This window comes from Dermacentor variabilis, chromosome 10 (genome assembly GCF_050947875.1).
Source record: "Dermacentor variabilis isolate Ectoservices chromosome 10, ASM5094787v1, whole genome shotgun sequence".
NCBI lineage: Eukaryota > Metazoa > Arthropoda > Arachnida > Ixodida > Ixodidae > Dermacentor > Dermacentor variabilis.
The window spans coordinates 83,401,802-83,427,776 of NC_134577.1; the positions used below are offsets into that span (position 1 = coordinate 83,401,802).

At 44.5% G+C, this 25,975-nt stretch overlaps 2 protein-coding genes across 2 annotated transcripts in view; one reads left to right on the forward strand and one right to left on the reverse strand.

Annotated features, from left to right (window-relative positions):
- LOC142560740 (transforming growth factor-beta receptor-associated protein 1 homolog) overlaps positions 1 to 18,827 on the reverse strand; it is a 53,496-nt gene extending 34,669 nt beyond the window's left edge. The window contains exons 1-7 of the mRNA XM_075673042.1: positions 18,368 to 18,827; positions 16,329 to 16,381; positions 15,242 to 15,335; positions 10,689 to 10,787; positions 9,416 to 9,502; positions 4,111 to 4,212; positions 2,229 to 2,363 (exon numbers count right to left, since the gene is read on the reverse strand). Of these exons, the coding sequence (XP_075529157.1) occupies positions 2,229 to 2,363; positions 4,111 to 4,212; positions 9,416 to 9,502; positions 10,689 to 10,787; positions 15,242 to 15,335; positions 16,329 to 16,381; positions 18,368 to 18,436 (639 nt within the window). The 5' untranslated portion in view covers positions 18,437 to 18,827. The remainder of the gene's footprint in view (positions 1 to 2,228; positions 2,364 to 4,110; positions 4,213 to 9,415; positions 9,503 to 10,688; positions 10,788 to 15,241; positions 15,336 to 16,328; positions 16,382 to 18,367) is intronic.
- Positions 18,828 to 18,878: 51 nt separating this feature from the next.
- On the forward strand, positions 18,879 to 24,568 carry LOC142560741 (uncharacterized). Its single transcript, XM_075673043.1, has 4 exons — positions 18,879 to 19,190; positions 19,647 to 19,739; positions 23,013 to 23,163; positions 24,206 to 24,568. The coding sequence occupies exons 1-4, from the start codon at positions 19,082 to 19,084 to the stop codon at positions 24,252 to 24,254; spliced, it is 402 nt and encodes a 133-aa protein (XP_075529158.1). The 5' UTR covers positions 18,879 to 19,081; the 3' UTR covers positions 24,255 to 24,568.
- Positions 24,569 to 25,975: the final 1,407 nt, after the last annotated feature.

Here is a 25,975-nt window from a genome sequence, read left to right on the forward strand (position 1 = left end):
CGACATGCAAGGGGACACGGCCAGGCCTTGTTCGCTTGCGCTTGAGTTTGCTCTAATACCAGACTCCCGAAACACTATTGCGTTAGCAATCTTCCGGTGTAAAGTGACGGCTGCAATCGCGAAAATCCTGGCGCCGATCGGATAGCGGCAATCCGATGCGCTGCAGCCAGTCTGCTCGTCTATTGGCTTGCAGAGGAACACGATGTCGCAGCTTGACATATTGCCAGTCGCTACGTTTGCAGTCCACAACGCAACAAAGTCGAATCATAGCGCCCGCGAAAAGACAGACGGACACTGACGGCGGAGCTCTCGTCAAAGACGGAGCACGTTGTAACACAAGCAGACGACACTTACTGTTTGCCGGAAGTGCTTAAGCGTACTGAAAAATTGTTCTTGTGCATTCTCTTTATGTTACTCTCTTTTTATAAAAACAAATTAACTAACATTCCAACTATTACGAACATCATTTGTTTACAATAAAGTTGGAAAAATTATGGAGCCCTGGTCAGCCAATCGGAGAGCTCGCCCCACTGACGTCATATGGGTCATCATAATCATATTTGGGGTTTTACGTGCCAAAACCACTTTCTGATTATGAGGCACGCCGTAGTGGAGGACTCCGGAAATTTTGACCACCTGGGGTTCTTTAACGTGCACCTAAATCTAAGCACACGGGTGTTTTCGCATTTCGCCCCCATCGAAATGCGGCCGCCGTGGACGTCATATGGGTGATTTCCGTCATATGGGTAGGGGCGGCTTAAAATTCCACTGAGCAGTGTGTTGCGATCGGCAGCGATGTGCATTTTTAAAACCTTATAAAAAATTACATGCTTTACGCAGAGCACTTAGATGTGTCAATTAATGATCAGAAGGACCTACTCTAACGACTCAGTACGTTTGTAGAAAATTGTCAAAATAGTTTCAAGGTCCCTTTAATGTATCGACGGTGTGGGTGAAGTGCCTGAAAATGTGCTTCACCAGCAGACCGTACGGAGAAGCCAGAGTTATGAACAACTCTGGTTTATTGAAAGCCATTTCTACACCAGGGCAATTCCAAAGCACCTAATGCTTAACCTTCTAGTACATCGTAAAACTATTCCAATCTCTTCTGATTCCAAATCCACCATGAGGCCTTCATGATAGGTCAGAATGGCTCAGGTCACGCCCATAGAGACATAAAAACACATTGGAATAGTTTTATGTTATACTGGCCTTGGGGACTGAGACGCCTGCCCACTGAACCAGCTGCAGCGCGCACTTCCCTAATATTTAGTTCGCTCGTAGCACCCTCAGCCTACTTGTCATTGTTCTGTGCCTCAGCTAAGGAGTGCTGCACCGCTCGGCCCACTCAAACGTATTCTATTACACTTTAAATGCAGCAGCCCTCACCGTTCTGACAACAGCGATGACTGCCGGAAGTCAGCACGCGTGTGGCCCGCTTGCCCAAAGCGTCGAAAAGTCTAGTGTTATAAGCGTGAAAATTACTAGAAACTGTGCTGGAGGCATCGTTGTGCGGTGTGCAGAATGTGAATGGGCCCACTCTTTTTTTTTGAAGAACGAATCCGCTCACTGTGCAAACATGCTGAAACCACTCTGGCAGAGTATGGTGCAATTTTCTGCATTTGGTGCAGTTTGGCGCAGTTTAGTGTAGGAATTTGCATTTGTATCAAAATGGCACAACTGGCACAGGGGTCTCATCCCTGCATATTCCGATATGTAGCTGTATTCAAAAACAGAGTCAGCCTGCTTTCATTCTAGCCTCATGAGGGCATTTGTCTTAGCATTACTGGCCTTGGCCATGATAAAAACAAAAACACAATTTCACACCCAAGCATATAAGTACACACTATAAGCATACTTTTTGCATTAGAGAATTTAAACAAAATCTGTTACACAAAGATACACCTCTGAAAATTATGGAACAGGTTCATAATTGAGCAGCCATCAGGCATTCCAAAAGAGCAGTCGATAAGTTGCTAATACAAAAAATTTCTAGGTAATTGCAAGATGCATCTTGTTTACCTATTGCTCACTGAATGCCTGATTTCACTGACATTTACATGCAGAAGGCACATTACGAAAACTGTTATGTTCAAAACTACAAGCTGTCACAATTTGATTCGTTAGGCACTAACTGTAAACGTGTATTCTCAAATCTGGCAAGAACTTGCAGATAAGAAAAGCTGCAGAAAGCCTTGCACATGCGCACAAACAAAAGGCAAGCCCACCTTGGCAATTCTCTTGACAAATGGTACGGTGAGCTCGCTATCGTATGGCACCAGGTTTTGAACATGGCCTGTGCTGCAGCACGCGACCAGGTACTGCGTCGCTGTGGCCACACAGATGTAGTCTCCATCCATGGCCTGCAAAGGCATTTGGTGTTTGCTGATAGGCCCACAGGACGATCAAATCAGTGATATTGAGATCTGTTGTCGAGCTATGGGGAGCATGCGTGCCAATATTCTGCCATTTGCTGCCATGCCATTCACGATATGCCACTCGTGCTGGAATCCTCTGGAAATACACAGCGCTGTCAAAAGAACCATGCGGTGAATTTTAAGAGTGCACTTCAAAGGTGTACGACACTGTCAGACTAATTGTATTTCACGGTCAGCTGTGTGCTCTATGGGAAAAGAATTGCAATGTGTCCATTACTGCACCAACAGCTTGTAGTATTAATTGTTGCCGCTGTGAGATGGTACAGGTGCTATGCTGTGTGGCAGTTGCTAGGGTTAACAACTAGTTTCAATGGCACCTGTGCGCTGCACCACGAAGCTTGAAATAGTGCTCCTGCCTATTTCACTCCATGATTTCATGGCTTTGAGGCAATTTTAATGCAATTTGCATTCTTTGGGAACTTTACCCGCTTTCCGGTGTGTCAGTTGGCATCTAACCTGTTTCATGCCTACTTTGGTCACTGTGTATGTGACACTGGGCACGTGCCAGTCTTCAATGATAGAAAAAAATTACAGCAGAACCAATCTAACTATGAATGTCGATGGTAATACGGTTAGCATTGAAACAATGTAGCGACACTGTATTGTCAACGCTGAAACGTGTAATGCGATTGCACTTCCCACTATACACGCTGCACCATCTAGCGCCACCACCATGAAGTCCATGCAGATTCAATTACACCCAGCAACGGAGAAACTTGACCCTTTCAGCGGCATTTTCTTTTTCTTTCTTTTTCTTTTTCAGAGGTGACGCATCCCCAGCGTTGGGTTTTTGTCTTGGATGTTATAAAATGAACACAACAGTGCATTTTTGGTTGCGCATAAATGAAAAAATGACATGAACAATGGCTAATGCTCCCCTGGTGCGGTCCTCATATTCTCATCCTGACAAAAGAAATGACAAAAGGCCCATGTGGGACAACGCAGGAACATACTGGTATGTCGGTGACACTGAAAGGGTTGAAGCATTTTCTCTTGTTTGTCGATGAAGAGTGATGCATATGTAGTGGCACATTAGCGGTTACCCAAGTTGGCGTCAAAGAGGTTCACTGAACAGTAGCACATGTGTAGTGGCGTATATCATGTGACCCAAGTTGGCATCAGGTTCAGTGATGAGTGGCGCACGCTACCCAGTGCCACTTACCCAGTCACTTGAGTTGGACTGACGACTGGTTTCGAATCCTGTTCCCTCAGCATAGCAGCCCAATGCGCTACCCATTAGACCACTAATTTACCAAAGTTGGCTAGAAAACAGCACTAGACAAAGACAGACTGGCAGCCATCCAGCCTGCAAAAAATGTGCAAGGTAGCCTAAGAATGATAACCGCATTAGAATCCTTTAAAATTTTTCTAGTGCTAGGTGGAACTGAAACCGGGTTATGCATAATGAGACAATCTCGTCTAAATATACATTCACACATGCGTCACGTGCACACTTCACAGTGGTGCCACTAGATGGCGTTGTGTGCCCAGAGGGAAGCACGAGAGAGGAGCCTGGCAGCAGTACGCACCTCATACACTATGCATTTCGCTGGTTCAATGCTAATCACATTAATATCGACAGTCATCCCGAAATGGTTTCTGCCAGAATTTTTCTGATTAAGGAGAACAACTGGAGATTTAACTCGGAAATTAAACAATCCAGTGCTCTCACCAGGGCCAGGGGGTGCTCGGGTAAGGAGATGTCTCTCTGGTGAGCCACCTTGCTCTCCGTGACAGCATACAGCTGCAGCTGCTTTCTCTTGGCAGCACACACCTGTTAATGAGAGGGGGTGCTCAATGTGACATCCACATCGCAGTAGTTGATCGGTCTAACCCTGCCAGAAGTTTACGCTCAGTCGTGTTTGTTGCATGACTGAACAGAAGGCTTACAACACCCACAACCATGACATTTGTTGCCGTGTACCACAAAAGACATGATTAAGAAGTACTGAAACATATTTTCGAAACAGTAGACACTCTACCATATGATCATGCCACCTAAAAGAATTGCAGTTAGCAGGTACCAGACACTTGCATTCTTACCTGCAAATCATTTTTTTTTATTTATGCTTACCGCTTTCTAGTTCTTGCTCAAATTATGCACCAAGGTCAGGTTTTGTGGTCCCGATTGTTCAATATAACACCTGTCGCTGTAACTCGCCTGGTACATTCAAGAAAACAGCTCTACAAGTTTGCATTCGTCTGCAACCCTTGCAGTGCGTGGTGTTTAAAACATGGTGGTTATGTCACTTCCAGTGTCTGCAGTATGGCAAAACATCAACTTCAATACTGGTCAGCGTAAATGGTCGTAAAATGCCGGCCCTGGCATCATCAACGTTATCAAGACATCATGACACAACGCAAAATTTGCTGACGTCTGGCAGTAAGGCTAAATATGATGATGTTGCCATAAAGAAGTTAACGAGACTGCTGCACATGTTTCTTTTGGCTGGAATTAAGTGTGGCAGTTACAGTGGTCACATAAATGGAGCATGACATGATGATGCATCTGCCTCCCGAGAGCAGCAACCAAAACTGGTTCAGAGGAATGAGCATTGCAGTAAATTATTTAGGGTGCTCTCGCACCCTAAATATACGAGTTTGTGCTGTTTGTAGCCTGATTCAATGCAAAAAAGTGACAAATTGAAGATTTCATGCCAGTACTTTCATGATTCTTAAAGCAGATGTTAGATAAATAGGCATACAAGAGGAACAAAACGGTCAATACCAACATCGACTTTTAACTAAAATGTCACATAAGGAAAAGCAAATACAGTTAAACTTTGATATAAAGAAGCTGGTAAAAGAGGGAATTTGCTTCGTTATAAAGAAATTCCATTATATTGAAATTCAACCTTTTATGCAAGTAACTACAGTCACAGACACATTTTTCTTATATTTATTTATTTTATTTATTTATTTCAACATACTGTCAACCCTTTGACAGGGTTATTACAGGAGTGGGGTACAGAAAGAAGCAGTAATAATAGTAAGTGTCAGGGTAGATATTCTAAACGTATGAATACGAGTATTGACAAGCATGCCAATAGAAAAAACAAATAATCATATGGAGAATACAAATAAATGACATCAGGTTGATGAGTATGTATTAAGCGAGTTATGCAACATCTCAAGGAAATCATCAATTCTTTGCTGTTCGACTACAAGTCGGTCAATGGTATTCCATTCCCGAATGCATCTAGGGAGGAAAGAATAATAGAATGTATTGTTGTTGCACGCATATTCCTAAAGTGTGAGATCATGTGTATGACGTAGTTGCCTTGTTTGTTTAGTTTCGACATATCTTGTGTGGTCTATATTAAAATAGTTGTGCAGTAGCATATATAAGAACTTCAGGCAGTGAATTTTAGCTCGACTTTCGAGTGAGGGCAAACCTGCATGGCGTAGCAATTCTGTCGGGGAATCAAGGCGTCGATAGCGGTTAAAAATAAATCTAATCTAGGGGCTGTAACACTTTCCAAACTACCACACAACTGAACGACAAATTTCCTGGAGGAACAAAAATGCATTTTGTTGAATTTGAGAGTCGGCAACCAAAGATGTGGTTTCGTGCTGTCAATGATACCTTCACATCGGCAGTACAAAGCAAAGCTTTCGCATCTATTACGTCGCTGTGGCTGATAGTGTTGGTTACAGTGGGATGACGCTATGATGAAGAGTGTAAACAGAGGGGAGAAAACACTTCCATTTGCGCCTCGCTCCAATGCATCTACGAAACTTGAGATTGAGCAACCTCTAGCACTAAATGCACGGGAAGACACTGTACGTGAAGTCACGGCCATCTTGGCTTTCCCAAGCTTTGCACCCATTGCAAATGACCTCCAAGAACGGGCGCACAAGCAGTGTGTGCGCTCAGCTGTGCTGACAGCCATTCGCGGTTGTGGCCAGGCTAGAGGGGAAGACGCTTCCCCCCACCCCCACAGGAAGACAGCGCGCATCAAGCTACCATCCTTTTTTTGGCTAGCCCTCGCAAGCTTTTCCTGGCACCCACAGCACACAGCGCATGTAGGCTCTCACTGCACGTGGACCATACACGGCTGCACGTGGACGGCTGCACATGGACCATATGCTGCTGCACTTCAACGGCCACACTTTGTCATGCAACACGCCATTTGAGAGGTGCATTTGGAGCCACCGCATATAATTCAACCACTTGACAATCCGCAACTGCGGCAGTCTCTATTTAGTGCCTCGATATACCTTTGCGGCGTTGAAATTTCCTTATATTGAAATCATGTATAAACACACTTCGTTACATTGAGGTTTAAAATAAATGGTGTTCCAGGAACAATAGGTTCTAAAAAGTTATACTTCGTTATATCGCAAATTTCGTAACATTGAAGTTCATTATATGGAGGTTTAACTGTATATGCTGAGGCGAATCACAATACACGAGTTGGCACTGCCTTCGGGCACAATTCTTGAGTAGCACTCACAAGAGTAAAATGTGATGCAACTGCCAGCTGCCTGTCAACGCTTCACCCTTCAGGCGGAACTGCTAAATATTTGCCTCGTATGGGCTGAAGTAAACATTCACAGATACACGAAAACAACCTGCTTCTTCAAGAAGAATAAAACAATGTTCTATGCTGACTATAATCCAGCTTGTCTTTCTTTGTGGAGGAGGCTTTCCCGGCAATTCAGCAAGTGGAGAGACACAGCTTCTTGCTTAACTTTGCCATCCTGCATTTGACTGGTGGCTTTGTTAAAATTCTTTCAGCTTAGTGTTGGTTTATAGGTAAAAGTAAGCTGGCAGAGCGGGACACCAGCGCGTCGTAGCAGTTAGCGGTGGGACCGCGCTCTTCAGGTGCTGAGAGGTAAAACCTCTTACTACTCTGTGGTACCGGAGTTCAAATGAGGTCAGGTCGCGGCACATTTCTTTATAGACTCCCAAAGCACTAAGGGAGTCTTGAAACAAACACCGGAAAACACTGGCGCCAGCAGCAGACAAAAAAAAAGAGAAAAAAAAAAGAAAAGAAAACCTCAGGGAGTACAATACAATACAATACAATCTTTATTGTGCATAAGGAAAACAAAGTACATATAGCAGGCCTACCAAAGCCTCAGAGGGCTTGACTGGCAGTGCCTGACAGTCAGGTCACAGAAAATTGCACAGGGTTAATAGCGGAGTTAGCTATTAGCGGGTCGGAGCAAAATGTTGAACAGTTATACAAAATGTTACATCAAACATCGACAATTCTAAGTTGTTTCTTAATCTCACGTCTTGTGTTTGCTTCTAACACAGGCGTTGGCAATTTATTAAATATGGCTGGAACATAGTATTGCCGCGTTCTCCTTCCGTACTTTGTCGCAGTCTTGGCAATGACGTAGGGTTCCTTCGGTCTTAAGGAGCGGACAGGCGTATATCGTGTTTTAAAATCGTTATTCCAGAAGTGTTTAATTGCAACACTTTTGATAATCAGAGAAGTGAGGTTTGGCAAATTCAACAACCTAAAGACGTCTGCATCTTGCTTTGGACACAAATCGTAAGCCACTGTTGACAGCAGTGAACGTAAAATTGAATTAATTCTTGAGCTCCACCTAAGAGTACAATGGCCATACACAGTCAAGCCATAATGTAGCACACTGTAGACTAAAGCATGCACAATAATTTTTTGAACGGAGATTGGCATATGACATTGCATATTGTATAATACACAGGAGACCGCGCGCATCCTTTTACAGATGTGGGATAATTGCGAGTTCCATAAAAGATCCCAGTCAAAAAGCAACCCAAGATACTTAACAGAAGATGCATTTTTAACAGGTTGACATATACATCCAAAACAGTCTGATGTGTGCAAGAATAATGACGTCGTAGGCAGGATTTTTTGCATGGGGTTATGGAAACAGACAAGTCGCGTTTTAGAAGGGTTGATGCTTATTAAATTAGCCGCAAACCAGTCCATAGCTTTAGTTGCCTCATTCTGTAAGGAGCTGATTGCATCAGAGTAATTAGTTGCACAGGATACAAGAACAGTATCATCGGCATATTGATATATATAATTACCTACTACGTTGGACAAATAATTCAAATAAATGTTAAAAAGCAGGGGGCTTAATATTGAGCCCTGAGGGACTCCAGAATGAATACTGGTAAAAACACTTAAACTATTTCCCACCTTTACACACTGTCGTCTATCCTGCAGAAAGTTAGTTAGTAAATTCAAGAATGACCAACGAAGGTCTAGGAGAGACAGTTTCTGCAACAAAATCTCATGACAAACACTGTCAAATGCCTTAGAGGCATCCATAAAGATGCCTCTAAGCCTGTAATGCCTGTAACCTCTGTAACTGCTGTAAAATGAGTTTCAAAGGTTTTGGAGTAAACATGTAGTATATTCCTTCTCTTCGGAGCCATCAATCCATTCCTATGTGGCCGTTGGCAAAGACACAGCAAACTACTCTATACTTTGAAAAGATAGAACATGGAGTCAACAAGAGGTCTAACAGACCTGTCAACCCTAAAATTTATTAAGTACTAGAGTCGAAGTAATAAAATGCTAACAGACAGTTAAAAATAAAAATATTGTTTTGTTACTCGAGATGTGGACTGCTTTCAAAAAAATTAACCAACTCTGTTTGCGAACACACACAGTGCTCTAGAGTTACAACTAGAATGGTCTGTGCCACAAATAGAAATATTCATGAAGTTTATTTAAGAACCATTCATGTAATAGTAGCCAAAATTTCGGCTGCCGTTATACATAAGCTCGTGGACTGGTGGTGCTGTGGGTAGGTCCCAGTAATCAAGTGTGTCTAAAAAATCATGCCCCACAAGTTCAGTCACCAACGATATTTTGTATTGTTCCGAACTGGGCGGACATGAAAAATCGATAAATAATTGTTATCAATATGACAGCCAGAAACAAGCTATAAAAATTTGGCATTTTACGGTAAAATCATAAAAGTTGGCAGGTAGGCATGTGCTTAGTCCCTCCAGTGATGATGCTCACCTGAACAGAGAATGGGTCATGACGGGTAGGGTTTTCGTTGATGCAGAATGCAGAGATGCCTTTCAACTTTGATAATGGACCAAGGATCTGCAAGACGTTGGTAGTACATAAAAGTGTCAATGACAAACCAGTTTATTACACATCTTAGTGTAACTTGCAAATTCACAAACTATCTAAGGTACTTCTACCGGCTGACTTTAGCCAAAGGGCTGAGGCAGCGAGTGCTTTGTGACACAGGCGGAGGACTTCCATAGTACACAGGAACAACTAGGCTTGAATATGTGACAGGTCATGTTACGTGTGAAGAATTCGCAGTGACACCTTCTAAAGGAGCAATGGGAAAGCCTTGGATGAAGTTTAAGAATCAGAGTGCCATTTCCTAGTTAACAAACATTTGCAAACGTGAAATTATCGCTTCATCCCATAGCATGTATCTGGGAAACCAAACAGCTAGTTACATCACATGTAAGACGTGTTGACTGGTGAAAAAAAGAACACAGGTTTAGTAAAGTGTGATGAAAGTCAGAAACAGTGACCAGGAATTGCACTCATGACTTTGCCTGCTTTGTCATAGTCACGGAGTGCCCTCGATAGGTATGGATATACCGTACATACTCGTGTAAGGGCGACTCTCGTGTAATGGCCGGACCCCCACTTTGGAGGGCAAAATTTTGGAAAAAAAATTCAAAACGTCCCACCGTGAAGTGAAGTTAGTTTCGTTGCCGCTAGATGACACTAGCTGCTTTTTTCAATGACGCTGCTCAGGCCAGCGCCGCTGCACCGTTAGAGACATTTAGATTAGGGGACGCAAGTGGCTTGTGTATGCAATGTCCATGTATGCGCAGTACCGTGGCCCCTAGTTCTCGTGTACGCAAGCCACTTGCATCCCCTAACTTAGACCTCTCTATTATTTGTTTGTGTGGTGCGTCGTCTTGGCTGTGTTGGCAGTCAGATCGGTGGCATTTTGCCACCAGAGAAGGGAGCCCTGTTTGGATCTGCGCTGGTCAGGAACGATGGGCCAACATCCGAGGTCGTTTACTGCGGTGTTATGTCATTTGTACCTCTCTTACTCTCTGCTACAGTTGTGGAAACAGCACAAACCTCTAGCGGGCCACCATTGGTCTGATTCGCGTAAGGGCTGCAGCCAGCCGAGATTCTAGAAAAAAAGTGCAGCCCTTGCACGAGTATATGCGGTATATAACCAGGTCTGTAGTGTCTCCCCCCTTCCATAAAGAAAAACCTCAAAGCAAAGTCAAGTGAAAGGCTTGCTTACATCAAGGTCAGCCGTGTTAAGGCACATGAAGTTCCCGTCACTCAGGCACAGGAGTCTCTCCAGTGCTGACATTGCTTTCAGTGTTTGTACCGGCTTTTTCTGCACAACAAACGCAAGAAAGCCCAAAACGTGACATTGTAAATCATGTTCTTAACTACGCCCTAGTGGAAGAGGTTACTTTTACATCTTGCACAAATTGGAAAAGCAACAAGTTACAAGACAAGGTAAGCAATGCAGCATCGTAGCTGTCCGAGTGTGATCTCTCAAATTTTCAATTTCCTCTAGATAAACATGGTCCATCTTGCCATCTTACAACAACACTTATCGCTAACTCCATTTGCCTTTTTCATAGAGCTTCCCAGGGTCCTCAAGTGAAAGCTCAGGTTCTGCTAAACGAAACAGGCTAGAGCAAAACAAAAATCTTTGCACTACATCTCGGCTGAAGTTGTCTCAAACAACCAGTAAAAGCAAAGCGATGTGCTCTTGGAACTTGCAGTTTAATCCGTCTCAATGGCAAAGCAAAATATAGTGATCTGCATTGAAGCATTTTGATCTGAAATGCCTGTGGAACACATGAAGCTGCATCAAACTGACCAGTGGACTTCAACCGTACATTACATCAGAGGATCTGAGGCTTGTTACTTAGAACCAAAACCTATCACAATAAATATTTGAACTTCATGACCCCTCAGATTGAATACTCCCTTTTCATTTCAAGAAGTTTCTTGATTTAGTGAACAAGAAAGGAAACAGAGGGCCTAATTTTTATTAGTCATGTGAGAAGTCAACACTTGGCCAGGGGTAGAACAAGTTTACAAGTTTGACCAGATGAGCCTGCCATCACCACCTGGTGACAGGTAAATGAAATGACTATCCTGTACATCAGAATCTGAGTGGCCCTGCCACCAACTGACAACACCAGCCATTTGAGTAAACACACCATGCTCACGGCTGGGGGAAGAGAGAGGAGGAGGAAATAACATTATTGTGTCCTGAGGAACCCCTCCCCACCCACTCTTGGTTTAGTGGCCGGCAGGGGTCGCGGGCCGCACCCACATTGGGACGGGAAGCCCGTGAGCCTCCGCCCTTTCGTGAGCCCTCTGGACGGCCCGGAGCTGGGTCTGGTGGTCGTCGCTTTGCAGGGCGTCCACCCAGTCTTCTTCTTTAGTGAACACGGTGCCGCTTAACGCGGAGCATTGCCAGAGAATGTGCGCTAGCGAGCAGTACGATTCGCCACAATCCGGACATTGCGGCTCTACTTCTTGTGAATAACGGCTCAGTCTGCCTCTCGAGGGGAACGACCCTGTCTGAAGCATTCTGAATATCGATGACTGTGGTCTAGTGAGTTTAGCGTGGGGGAGTGGGAAGGTCCTCCTCGACAGCTGATAGTGTGTTGTTATTTTGTTGAAGGTGAGCAACGGGTCTTGGTGCTCCCCTCCCTCCCCGCCACTTCGCTCGCCACGATCGCCGCGGCGCGTGAGTCCTCGCGCGTGTCCGTGCGCCAGCTCGTTGGCGTTGGGAAATTCGGGGTGCACGTCGGCCCCCATGTGGGCTGGAAACCATTTGACAATGTGCTGACCCGCGGCTCCCTCGCTGCCGAGGACGGCCGCCGCTTCCCGGGATATCGAGCCCGAGGCAAATGCTCTTGCCGCCGATCGCGAATCTGTGTAGACGTAAGGACGTTCGGGGTCTCTCATTGCCATGGCTATTGCCACCTGTTCGGCCACTTCGGACGTTACCCTCTTGACCGATGCTGCGTTAATTATCGTGCCATCCCAGCGTACCGAGACGACCGGGTACCGGTCGCTGCGCCCATACTGGGCCGCGTCTACAAATGCCGCCAGGCCCGGGCAGTTGGCGGTCAATTTCAGCAGTGCTCGGGCCCTCGCCTTTTGGCGCCCCTCGTTGAATTGCAGGTGGACGTTTCTCGGAAGCGGTTCTACCTTGAAAGTGCCCCTGACCGCCGCGCTGAGCGCAATCTTGCAGGCGTTGCACTCTGCCTCGGCATTTATCCCTGCTTCTTCTAGGATGCGCCTGCCGGCCCTGGTGGTCGACAGCCGCACGACCTGTGCCTTGGTGTGCGCTTCGATGATTTCTGATAGTGAATTGTGGACCCCTAACCGATTGAGCTGCTCCGTGCTTGTAGTGATCGGAAGACCTAGCACCCTTTTGATGCTCTTGCGCATCAGTGTCTCTATCTTGGCCGCGTCTCTCTTGGTCCATCTTAGCGCCGAGGCTACGTAACTTACGTGACTCATGAGGAAGGCGTCGTAAAGTCTGATGAGATTGCTCTCGCTGAGCCCTCCTCTGCGGTTCGTCCCTCTGAGGATCAGCCGGAGCATGTTCTCCGTTTTGGACATGAGTTTTTGACGGGAAAAGAGAACAGTAGACATTTTTTGTTGTTTCTAGTGCATGAGCAACGCAAGAACAGATGACAAATGTTTCACCTTGCGAACTAGACAACAAAATGCGATATTAGTCCAAGACCTGGTCACTAAATAACCAGCGGTAAGTGTGAAGTATATTTTACTGCACAGCAGTTAAGAGCCCGAAACTGGGTTTGCCATCTCTATGCACCCATCTTTTTCGTCACGCTGCACCACATTCATGTCGTCATCGACGGGACACCTCCTCAACCTCATTATATCTTGAAGAGAAGCTGCAATTCACCAACTACAGCTACAGTAAACCAAATCGTGCCCCTATGTTGATACACAGTTGAAAGCTAGGCACACTAACCACTGTGGAGGTAGGTTTGCACAAGGCTCACCCTACAAGCTAAAGTCAGAAAAGGGCACGGTATTCCTCCACTCCACAATGCACAAAGGCGCTACGGCATACTTTGTTGACTCTACGACATAGTGCAGAAAAGGCTCTGGAGTTAGATCGACAACAGACATGGGTTTATACCAAGATGCAGCACAGCGTGACAATCATGGCGCTTACAGACAAAGGCTCACTGCAAGACCGACCAAGCATGCACGCCCGCTGTGCTAGGGCTAACCGGTGCTATAGATACGGACCATCAACTATCATCAGTCAAGTTCTTCAAACGCAACCACTCGCTGTCGCATGGCAATTGTGGTGCACAAGTGTGCATCAACCATGCTATTGGACCTGCCAGACAGGTTGGCTATTCAAACCTCGTGTGGTGCTTCCCAAAATTGCAAATGGAAGCTGGAACAATTCAAGGTTGTTGACCCTTGTCCCAGTAAAAGCTGCCTCACAGCACTGGAATATCATTCAAGAATGACCTGTTCGCTCCAGCTGAACGTCTTCCAGGTTATTTTGCTCTTTTCTATTCCTGTAGCTAAAGCAAATAAAGCTAGTTAAAGTATATAGACCTTCATTTTTCGTATATAGACCTTCATTTTTCTAAACCCTCATTCACCTACTTCAGCCAACTCCCGCACACAAGGGCAACATCAAATACCGGGTAGCGGTCCACAAAGCCCAATAACGAAAAGCTACGGAGGCAAAGGTCCCACGTAACCAACTCGTTGCGAGCCCGTGAGCATCTTCCGCGGCGATGAAGCACTTAGCGGAAGAGAGTGCGGGTGGAGAGGGTGCCTGCGGCCGCCACTCGGGAGGTCGATTGGGGTGTGGCCCGGTGATGTTTGCTTGCACAGGGACTCGGCCCCATGAGGGAGAGACACGGTTTGCGCTGAAAATTAGCCCCGCCACACTTCCTGTGTCCGCCATGTTGCTGTTGTGGCAGCAGTTCCCGGAGATCGAGTGAAGCACAACACGCCAGCTGGAGGACGACGTGAGGGAAGGACCCCACACAACTGAGCTATTGTGTAACATTTGTGCTTGGCAACCCAAATGGGGTTATGCATGCCATGCTGACTCATGAAAGCAGCAGCCTCTGTGCACATATTTTGGAGACCCCCCCCCCCCCCCCCCATAACAGGAAATACAGTATATATATATAAAAAAAGTCAGAGGTGATTCAACGTCCAGTTGAAGTCAATGAAAGACTATGTCTTCCTGGGCAAATTAGAGGTAAAATTGGAGTGCATAAACTGCTTAATTTATTGTGAGAGCTGTGCTTGAGCAACAACACTTGACTGACGTCAACTAGAGGCAGAATCACCTTCCAAATTTTTGTCACCAGTTATCAGCATAAGCATTATTATAATCACTGCCATCTTCATCACAGTCATCATAAGCGGTGCTCTCAGAACAAATAATATGGTTCGTCATCACCTTGAGTCATTGTCATCAGTTCTGTCACTGTTTTTATACTGCACTATGTTCTGGATTGGTCCACAAAAGTGGTTAGAAACAGACATAGCCAACACGGAAAAGTAGCAGTAACCCAACAAGAAAGACACAGTCTTCAAACATTATCTTGCGGGCTGCGATGAAAAAGTTGTTTTCAAGAAGATGGTGGTGCCCACTCTGAGAGCCTGCTGCTGTGACAGTAAATGAGTCCAGAACAATCAATGATGTATGCTGATTTTTTTTTGTAATGATGTCAGCGTAAGCATGCAGATGGCCGTATCAGTGACACTGATCACTTTACAATACAACTGGCTCGTAATTCTCACCGTGCCAATGAATTTCTGCCTTGCCTTGCGGGCAGCAACAGTGCGTCGCCCATCGCACCAGCTGTGGTCTTCCAGGTCGTACTGGATGAGAAAACTGTGAGCAGGAACAGCATTAATGCAGAAGGGATATTAACGCAGCAGCTAGTAACCTGTTTTAGACACATGATGGTCTGCACTGCCGACACTACAAGTAGTGTGCTGATCAATCAAAGGTATGCAGCATAACCTGTTGATTTTCGATGAATCCCGCAACTGCTCATAATTTTGGCTAAATTACAGCACAATACAGTCACACAGTCTCTTAACACTGTTAGATATGTAAAGTATAATGAAGTTACTGCAGCACCTAATTTATCCTGTGGTTTGGGGGTGGTCGACAGCTACTGGATTGACTAGGCTTTGGTTGTTTAGGTTTCGAGGAGGCGCCGGCGACGTCTAAAAACAAAAACATACATCTTACTGCTCCTGTAGGTGGCCAAATAACACAGTCATGCATGCATAAACAGTACAAAAAACAGTAAGGCGTCCGCAATTTTAGTTCTCCTTATTTTAGTCATCTATGGGTTGTGTCCAAGTTGTAAACTGTCCAGGTCTGTATGCGCTATGCATTAAAAATCTATCAAATTCTTGCCCGTTTGAGTCTGCCACTGCATTTAAGGATGGCTGTCTGGATAGAAGACAGGTATTGCATAAAATAAATTTGAGATCTTGCCTCTTTTTGAAAAAAATACTTTAGAGCTAGCTTCAATGGTTCCGTTTACAGAGCATGGCAAAAATTTAGGTTATGATAAATGATTATTTTTGCATTACCCAAATGCAAAACCAACTAATTTAGAGACTGCTGTTCCGCTCAAGCACACTGTGTGATCACCCACAATTCAGCCTGAAATTGCACCCTATAATTGCCCACATCTCATCAAAATCTGACAACAAAATACTTCTGGAGGCTGCTGCCGTGCATTTTTTGCTCGCTGCTATGGACACTGACATGCCATGCGGTTAATACTCACGTGATATTACAAAAAAAAATTGCAAGCGTTTACATACTGAGCTTGCTCACTAAGTCTTATAAAATGTCAAAACTCACCCATCTGCTGTCCCAACATACAGTGCCCTTCCACTGCATTCTAGGCACGTGATCTGCAAATATGGAGGAAGGAGAGAGAGAGAAACAAGTAATAGTGAGCACAATTTGAGCTCTTCAGAACAAGCAACTGCTGAAACCCACAGCCTTCTGCACTATTTGTACCGCTTGGGATAAAAGGCACAGATTGTTACACTGATGAGTAGTTAATTTTGCATGCAGGCTGACTTTAAGGTTAACACACCAGCACAACAAAGCTCCAGCACACATTTTAGAATTCCTCACTGCCCTGGAGACAGCATGTTAAAATGTAAGGTCCCTGATAAGGGAACTTTGAGGTATCAGACATATAAAATTCAGCGTTGTTGAGCAAGTTGCTGACCATTAAAGTTGCAAGTCTTCAGGGAAAATTTACAATATTCCTCAACTTTTTTTTTTTTCTGACCAAATTCTTGCACACCACATCCCGATTGGAAGTACATACAGCACAAACAGATTCTCTTACATATTTGTCCCAAATAATAATGAATGAAACTGTACTGAAAAACTGGATTGATAAAATCAGTTTAAATCAGGGGTTAAAGGTTCCAAGGTAACACAGGTTCTGAGTGACACCACTTGAACACCTGGAGATCTGAAACTAGCACTACACCTAAGTACAGAAGCGATTCTTGCATTATTCCCCCACTGAAACGCAGCTGCCAAGGCTGCAAATTGAACATGTGACATGATCAGCAGAAAAATGCTATAGCCAATGAACCGTCACCGCTGGTAAAACTGGTTTTGAGCCACCACGGTGGCACACAGTGGCTACGGCATTGCGCTGCTGAACTCGAAGTGGCGAGTTCAGTCCTGGCTGCGGCAGCTGCATTTCGATGGGAAGGAAATGCAAAAATGCCTGTGTACTTAGGTTTAGCTGCGCGTTGAAGATCCCCAGGTGGTCAAAATTAATCTGGAGAACCCCCCATATGACATGCCTCATAACTATACTGTAATTTTGGTACATAACACCCCAGAATTTTCAAACTGGCTTTCACTCAACATGGACGTAACAACACAGATGTCAAATCTAAGTGTCTGAAATAGGTGTGAAATTAAAATTGATATTTGGCAATGAAAGAAGTGTTTAAATAAATTCCATGAACATGGACACCTCACTGCACTAATTGAAGTCGTGCTGGTTGGCTTACACTGAGCAAAGCAGACAATTGGACTATTGTACAGTTAGGTCTCGTAGCCAGTGACATTGGTACAAAGTGCTGGGGAAAGTAGAGCTTAAGCAGGTTGCAGTTTCGGTTAATTTCATGAGTAAGGTCGCTGAAGGTGCCTTCAACCAAACGAAGGGTGAGATCATTTATTGCCAGGCATTTTCCTAATAGAAGCTTTTCACTGAAAATATATTAAAATATATTCCGGCAACCAGTGTGCCACTGTTCACTTGCTTACGAAAATGTGTAATATATGGTTGCAATGACACTTTAACAGTGCAATAAATTTAACACATATGGTTATTACTTTGCTGTGCGCACACCTTAGCGTAAATGGATCAATGCGTCTTGTACGACCAAATATCGATGAACGCATTCAAACTGCATATACAGCGCAAATAACATTAAACACGTACAAGGGTGAAAATAACCAGCTGAACTGGATTACTATCCAATTTATAGCCCGTGGTAGCAAAGGTACTTTGTGATTGCTTTATCTGGATACAAACGTATAGGCCGGGACAACTGACCCTTGCCAAACTTTTTTTTAACCTGGGCTACCCTCTACAAGTCACACAGGCGCATTCATCATGAACAGTATGGTAACAACATCGCACGAGTTCGGAGTTGCAAACAGTCACGTTTAAGCTGCCAGACACCGTTGGACTCGCTCATATGCAACATGCACGGACCGGTCTTCAACCGACACAACACGCTGCATCGCACGTTGACGCTAGCGAGCATATGCACGCTTAAGAGTGAGGAGGGTTTGCTTTGATAGTCGCCAAGTGGGCGTGGACAGTTCGACAACGCCGGCCGGCGCACGGCAAATACCTCGGTTGTCGCTGCGCCAGTCGATACACGCTCGCTAAGCGGAACCAAGTCGAAGGCCTTCAGACTCATCCTGCAGACAGATACGGAACCGAGTTCATCGCGACAACTTCGCCACGCTTCCTTTCATCCCGACCAGCCAAGTTCCGAACTGCAGCGCAAGCCCAATGCCCGACTGCGCCGGTGCAAGATTACATGGTCCCGATCAGTCGGCGCTGGTACGAGAGACGGAGGTCGGATCCACCCTCTTCTCTCGCAGACTTGTCAGCTCGTTTCGGACGCTGCTCGCTCGAAACCACCGCTGCGATTGCCACTCAGAACGCTGTCTAAGAGTTGTCTGTAAAATCAACAGCTCGGAAGATCGCCTTTGTTAGCCGCGGCTACGGATAATCGGCAAGTTTACACGCGGGGCCGAGGGCGAACACCGTCGCACCGTCCGCCTTCACGGGACGAGCTGTTTGGTTTCTGCTTGGCCACCATGCGGCTCCTATGGGCTTCGCGGCTGTGCGCAAATCCAAGGCCATCCGATTTGCTATCCGATTTCCAGTCGGAACGAAGTCGATTGACGCGCCAAATTATAGAGTAGCCAAATCCTCCGGGGCGAAAAGCGCGAGCGGGAAAATAGCGGGATACTTGGGGACGTCGCTCGCCTTGTTTCGCCCTTCCCGTGCGTGCGACGTATTCTGTGTGCGTTTTCATTGTAGTCGTGCATTCGCGATGAAGAGGACAAACCCTTTCGCTGACGACGTTCCCATACAGAGCAAATTTTACGCGTCCGAAAGAGAAGTGGACAAGAAGTGCGAAAAGCGGATGTCGGCTGTCTACAGTGAGTTGCCTTCTGTCGGGGCTGTTGCTGTGTGTGTGGAGGCGTAACTGAAAACGTGAACCACAGCAGCGGGCATCACAGATGTAATATGAATTGTGCTTTACGCATTTTCCAGTCTACTGTCCAGTGACACCCTACGTAGGCGTCAAACTTAAGTCGCTCTTGCTCATTTTGCTGCTCATCGACAGACCTCCGGTTGCCAACGTCGACTTACTCCCTTGTCCCTCGCAAACACACGCGCGCACTAGAACACCAGTAGCTGTCGTATTTTCTTTAAGTGCTCTTTTTTTTTTTGGACAATGCTGAGCCTTTCCAAGTGACTAAAATCTCTCATGAATGTTGGCAGAGCCTTCAAAAAAATGAACGTGTTTCTGGTTAAGCGCTAAACACTCAGTTATTAAAAAAAAGAAATATTAGTTCTTTACTTTCCCTTTTTTTTTTCGTTTCTACTCCCAGCAAAAACGTTGAGAATGCTGTACTCTGCCTCACATCAGCGCCTTGAAACTTCAAAACCTCATCAGGGAGCACAGGCGAACGAAGCCACTGCAAGTAAGTGTGCTCACAGCCATTGTTTCCATGGCACCGTGTTTCGTAGTGTTCTTGATATCAGTACATTAATAAGTAAGAACGAACAGCGCAAAAAAGTAAAAGCGGGAGGAAGATTAGTAATACATAAGCAGTACGCCCTTTATAACATTTGTCTCTCTTTGCACTGTTCATTCCTAAGTCAGTATTTGTCTTGTTCTCGTTCAGCTTTATCTTCAACCTGTAGCAACTAAAAATTGTGCAGGAACCATTAATAATGATGGTCAATGTAAGCAAATAGCCAAACGCTTCTAGAAAGGTATTCGCTTTATTAAAAGAGTGGTGTGTTTGAAGGTGCCAATTTGTTGTTTCATTGCACAATTTGATAGGGAACAGAGCTGATGACCAGCACATCCGTATATACACATAAGCCGATTTGTCATGCGTGTGTTGTCTTCAGCAGTGCCAGTGCCGAAGAAATGGCAGCGGGGGATGAGGAGGGCTGTTTTTTCCGAGTGCTTCACCACAGCACGCGGACCTTCTGACGCCCCAAAGCTCTTGCACGACAGCATGTGTCTTGAAGACTCTATGGTAGTTGATGCTCCATGATGCACGTGCCCTGCAACTTAGTTCTGCTAGAGCATATGCCCTTTGCTTCGGCAGTGAAAGTCCTACCATATAATACGGGTGAAAGAGCCAAAGAAAGCCATCTGCTTTAAAAGTCTGTATACATGTGGAAGTGACCGAGCTCAGCAGTACACTTCTGTGCTGCAGCAGCGTTCCACCATTGTGACCAGAATGAAATAGTGACCCTGTGTTGGAGAAATAGAACAAAAGCTTTAAAGTAATCAGATGATGGATAATAGAACGTGACATTAAGACCACACCAGAGTCCAATGAATGTATGATCAAGAGCACGTCCCAAACTTGCCACCACTGTTGACGCTGCCAAGAAATGTATGCCTCCTGTGGATACGTACAGTAAGCCAAAGTTAAAGTGCACTCACTGCAACATGTACAAGTTCGCACGGCTTGCATTGCTGTGTGACGAGACTTGATCAAGCAAGCATTTGGATCACATTTTGTGTCTGTAATAGTATGCAGTGGTGTCAGGACCACACCCGGTAATTTAAGGGATCCTTGAGCAAGTGTTTGGAAACATTAAAATTTTGCACATCCAAATCAGCCACAGAAAATCATAAAGCTCTGTACTGGACTCACAAAAGTCGTCACGCGCAGCTGGCGAACAAGACCTCTGGCCAAAGTGTGTGCCCTGACAGTGGCATGGGTGAGAGCGACCTGCCGTGAAATTGAATGATCAGAAATGGCCAGCGGGAAATGCGAATTTATTCTAAATTGAATGGTATAAAACATTCTCCGCTGTGGAAAGAAAGGAGAAAAACTGTTTCAGATCAACCTGTGGTTTTTACCTATAGACAATGTTAGTCATTTGCTGTGTTTAATTTTGGGCTGTGGTATGTGAATCTTTTTTGCTTTTCTCGGCCAACCTTCTAACTCACTCTATCAGTTGTTGAAGTTGAGAGTGTGCCAAATCTCATCTGATCAGTCGCGATGAAAGGCTTGTCGTTGAACAAGGTTTCCACACGGGGGCCAAAGTGTTTGTTGTAATATCTTCATGGTGGTCGTGAATCTGTTTTTTTCTTTATGGTTCTTCTCTACCAGATGAGAGTATATGTAAGAGTTGGCTTCAGTTGCTTTTCCATGGCTTACAGCCAACCCATCAGACTGTCAACAGGGCTCCTATTTGTGGGCTGAAATTTCAAATTTTCATTCATTTCTTCATAATAGCCGGCGTACATTAATTTTTTTTCTCTGTACCAATGACCCACTTCCTTGGCGTCTCAATGTTGTAATTATCCCAACTGTTGCCTCCCCTTCATAAGTTCACCTTTTTTTCTTGCCACAAGATGCAATTACCATTATATATTCTTGCTCATACAGCTGTCATTTTATTAAATGTACATATGCATGCTCTTCATTATTTTAGCTTTACTGCGATGTCCACAACTTTGACCATTTTTGGATAAATCATTGCTCCTTAGCGCTTGCTCATCATGGTCTCACACCACGTGGTCTCTACCTATGATTACTTCACCAAAAACTCTATTAATAGCAAACAAAAAAGAAACAAAAGTAATGCATCGGAAACTTGTGGCCAGCGCATTTTTAAGTTCTGTCAAACCACAATACGAAATAAAAAATGTCCGAAACTCCCTTAAGGGGAATTATCATAGTGCAAAGCATTATATAGTAGCTCCATGCATGTTTCTGAGCTAAACGTTCCTGCTTCTCTTGCGTTAGATTAGGGTAGTGCTACCCTATCCCTGGCTGTTCTGGCACTTGATGTAGAAGCAACACTTACCTTCTTTGGTTGAGGCTTGTTTGCAGCCTCCACAGCAGGACAAGCTGTGGAGAATGGCAAGTGGCGCTTGGCGTCCAATTGTTGCACCAATGGGCTCGCGCCCGTTGCATGGCAGCTGTGCTTTAAGCATGTGAAGGGGGCGGAGCTTGGGACTTTGTTGCGGGTGATGTGGCCTTCATGCCCAGAGGACCCCCAAATTATTGTAGGATCATGGGACTGACCTTAAATGAGCCCTTACTATGTAAATAATACAGATTGGCTGTTTTCAAACTCCTAAGTTAGATTATCACTTCACACTCCACACAAAACCAAGAAATCGAGTTTTATTTTAAACTTAATCAAGTAATTATGTGTGTGTGTGTGTGTGTGTGTGTGTGTGTGTGTGTGTGTGTGTGTGTGTGTGTGTGTGTGTGTGTGTGTGTGTGTGTATATATATATATATACACACACAGTATATCACGATTTTTCAGTATTATAGACATTATTATGTCTAGTTCAAGATTGTAGCATTATTTTTTATTTGTTATTATTATAAGTGGAAAATTGATTTTTTAGACTGAAACTGAAAATTGAAAATGACCTTGTGTGACCTTGCCAAGAGCTTTCTATATAAGGCTTCAGAGTGATAACAAATTTCTTCCTGATGGCACCGTGTAACAAATATATGCTTATACCGAATATCGTACAAAACGAAGTTACTTTTGTGTCAAGTGTGACTTTGAGGTTTGAGTGTGTGTGCAACACCTGCCCTGCTCGTTCTGAATCACTTGAAACACAATTCTCTGTCATAAGGCTACCAATCATTTAAGCGGCAAAAAAAAAAAAAAGAAAAGGAAATACACTCTGCTAATTTACAACTTCTGTGATTGATGCTTCATACACTTCATATTTTTATCCGGCCTGTTTTATTTTAGTGGACATGCAACCCCAGCCGTGCAGTGCGTGCCATCGAAAATGTGTGACCGTGACAAGTTGTGCCTTCTGCGACCGGCCGTCTTGCGACTCTTGCACTCGGCTCTGTGCGTCGTGCGAGAAGGCTTACTGCAGCTTGTGTTCTGTGCTAAGGTGAGCGTCTTGCAGGGTGTGGAATCATCCATGGATGCCTGTTGCCTACGTGCCAAATCTCCCAAATTTTTCTTAAAAGTTCTTGAATTTGGGCTCATTCTACAATATTGCAGACGTTGCTTGAAGTTTTGTGAAAAATAAATTCTGCTCGCGAAAAAGTTTTAAGTGTTAAGAGAAAGGGCAGTGCAGGATTGCAAAATAGTGCAGGCAAAAAAAGAAATTGTAGCGGCACCAGCGCCTCCATCTTGCGGCAGTGCAAGACGCCATATGCCAAAGGTGCATTTATTTTGAACAAGCTTAGAACTGTAAACTTTTAAGATCAAACCTTTATGGACCGCGAGGATTTCAAAAAGTAGTATGCAGTACATTAGACTATCTGTTAGCATGTGCATTATGTCACATGTAGTACATTCTGTTGATAGCAAGTTTTTTAAAACATTAATGTCACTTTGTTTTTGGGTATAAATTTCTACGCAAAAAAAGTGGGTGTATTGGGTGTATTATAACACACGAAATACCTTGAAGGGCCAGTCTTAGAAGGCAGTGAAATTTTGTTGTTGCTGACAGTTTCTAAGAAGACTCCAAGTAATCTTACTGGTTGGCTAAAGCCAGCTGAAAGTCTGCACGTATTTGCGTTTTTGTGTCTCGTCTCCCCTTTCACAGTATAAAAATGCAAAGCCTTAGGACCAGGAACGTACCTTGATGGGTATTTGTCAACTGTTGCATAACCGTTATCTAAACGAGAGAGGTTCACAGGAAATTGGAGGCCTGAAGAGGACAAGTCCCATTGTCAAAACGTTGACTCCAAAGACAATCCTTGTTTGACCACTGTTAATCACTACCTAGCTGTTAGCAAAATGCAGCACTCGTGCGTGTGGTCTCCTTTCCATCCCTGCGTATCGTTTGCGCTGTAAAGTTAAGCGTGAGTCAAATGTGCTTTTGCAATTATCTTTGTACTGCCTGTTAATTAGAACAAATGGCAAGATTTCTTGTGACACATGTGTTGTTGATATTAATAAAAAAAATTTTTTGTCTTTCACAGGTATACTCAACATGGTGAATATGCCACATGCCTGTCGTGTGGAAACTAGATTGTCAGAAAATTGGAGGCTCTCTGTAAATTGTGTAAATATCTGCAACTTTTGGACTGCTACTTAGTCTCGAGAATCCTGCTAAAATTGCGTGATTATGCTGAACCATTCAACATGTCGCTGCACTGTCGATCCAAGTTTGGTATTAACCTTCTGCAGTGTATGTGACAAGTGGGGCGTATGACACCAAGCTTGGGATTTGGGGACAGCACACCTTTTGTGTGGAGTGTTTTTGCAGTGCGGTATTTTTATCTGTAAACTGTTGTTCTGAAATGCCTGTTTCGCTTTTTAATTAAATTATTCTTACAATGAAAGTGTCTATCCTTTGGTCTGGTGACAAGTTCTAAGGTTGCTGCTGTAAAATTTGACCACATTCCTGAAGATGATTATGAATGAATTCCACTTGGCAGTGGGGCAGCAGCATGTGCGACCACATTCCAGCATACTATTTGAAGGGATGTAGACATCAATTTTAGAGGCTAAATTGAATATAGTATAAGCTTTGTACACTTACAAGGAATGTTTGCATGAAGTATGACTGACAGCAGATGACCAAAAGGCAATTTATTTCAGTTTTGAAGTCTAGACATGGAGTGTGGCTCCTTTCTCAGCCTCGTTGCGATAACCATCATAAAAACATCATTCTTGAGAGCAAAATAATGTGACATTAAAGACACTGATGATGCATTTTCACAGCGGCTGCATTTGCATGTCTCCTACCTAGCTCCGATGTCAACAATGAAATCGAGTGGACGGACGAGTTCATTGTCAATGCTTTGGTTGACATTGGGTACTCCTGATTTACATTATTCAAAGGTTGTACACCCTCGCTGGCAGGAATATTGAAATCTGAAACTGTGTGATGGAAATCGTGTGATAATAAATTACTACTAATAAATTACTACGGGCACAATTGTGCCATGCCAGCCATTAGTATGGTTCTCTAGGCGCTTTGTAAAGAAGTGTCACCCAAGAATTTGTGTGTCTGCTCGCCAAGTTTGTAAGCAACTTTAATGCCATTATATGCATTGTAATTTCATTTCCACTCTTTGCTGAGTATAAGTGCATGGTTACACCATCCTGCAGCCATGTACCAATTTTTATTTGGCGTTGGTATGGTCCTCCTTTATCTGTACGCCACCAACCTTCCAAGCGTCTCTTACCTACGTTCAACTTCCCATTACTGTATTTAAACCTTACCATGGAGACTGACCACATTTTTATGTACTTTTGGACGTATATTCTGACATTCTAGCAAGACATGTGTAATTGTCTCCGGCATATTTTTGCATGCTACAATGATGACGATGGCAACAGTTAGTGGCCAATGAACACTTTGGAATGGGTGGATTCAGTGTTAGTGTTCTTGTCAAAGAAAACAATCGAAAAACCAACATGTTCAAGAACGGCACAACGCTGGCACCGTGCACAACTTTTTCGCAGGTGAGCTTTTATTGTGGCTGTGTTTCCGGAGCAGCGGCTGCCCTGCGTGTTGAAAATCAAAGGGCTCGTGGCATGGCAATGCTCTCCTTTGGAGAGGGAGGCAACTTTGTGCAGCGAAGGACCAGGTGTTTCGTAGTTTCCCACTCGTGTCTGCACCCCTGCACATAGCAGCTTGTACTTCGGGGGTGCAGTCAAAGTGGCTACAATAGTCGAGAAAGCGGAGTGCGCCTGTGCGTGTCTCAAAAAGGACGTTGCCACCACTAATGTCATAGAATAGC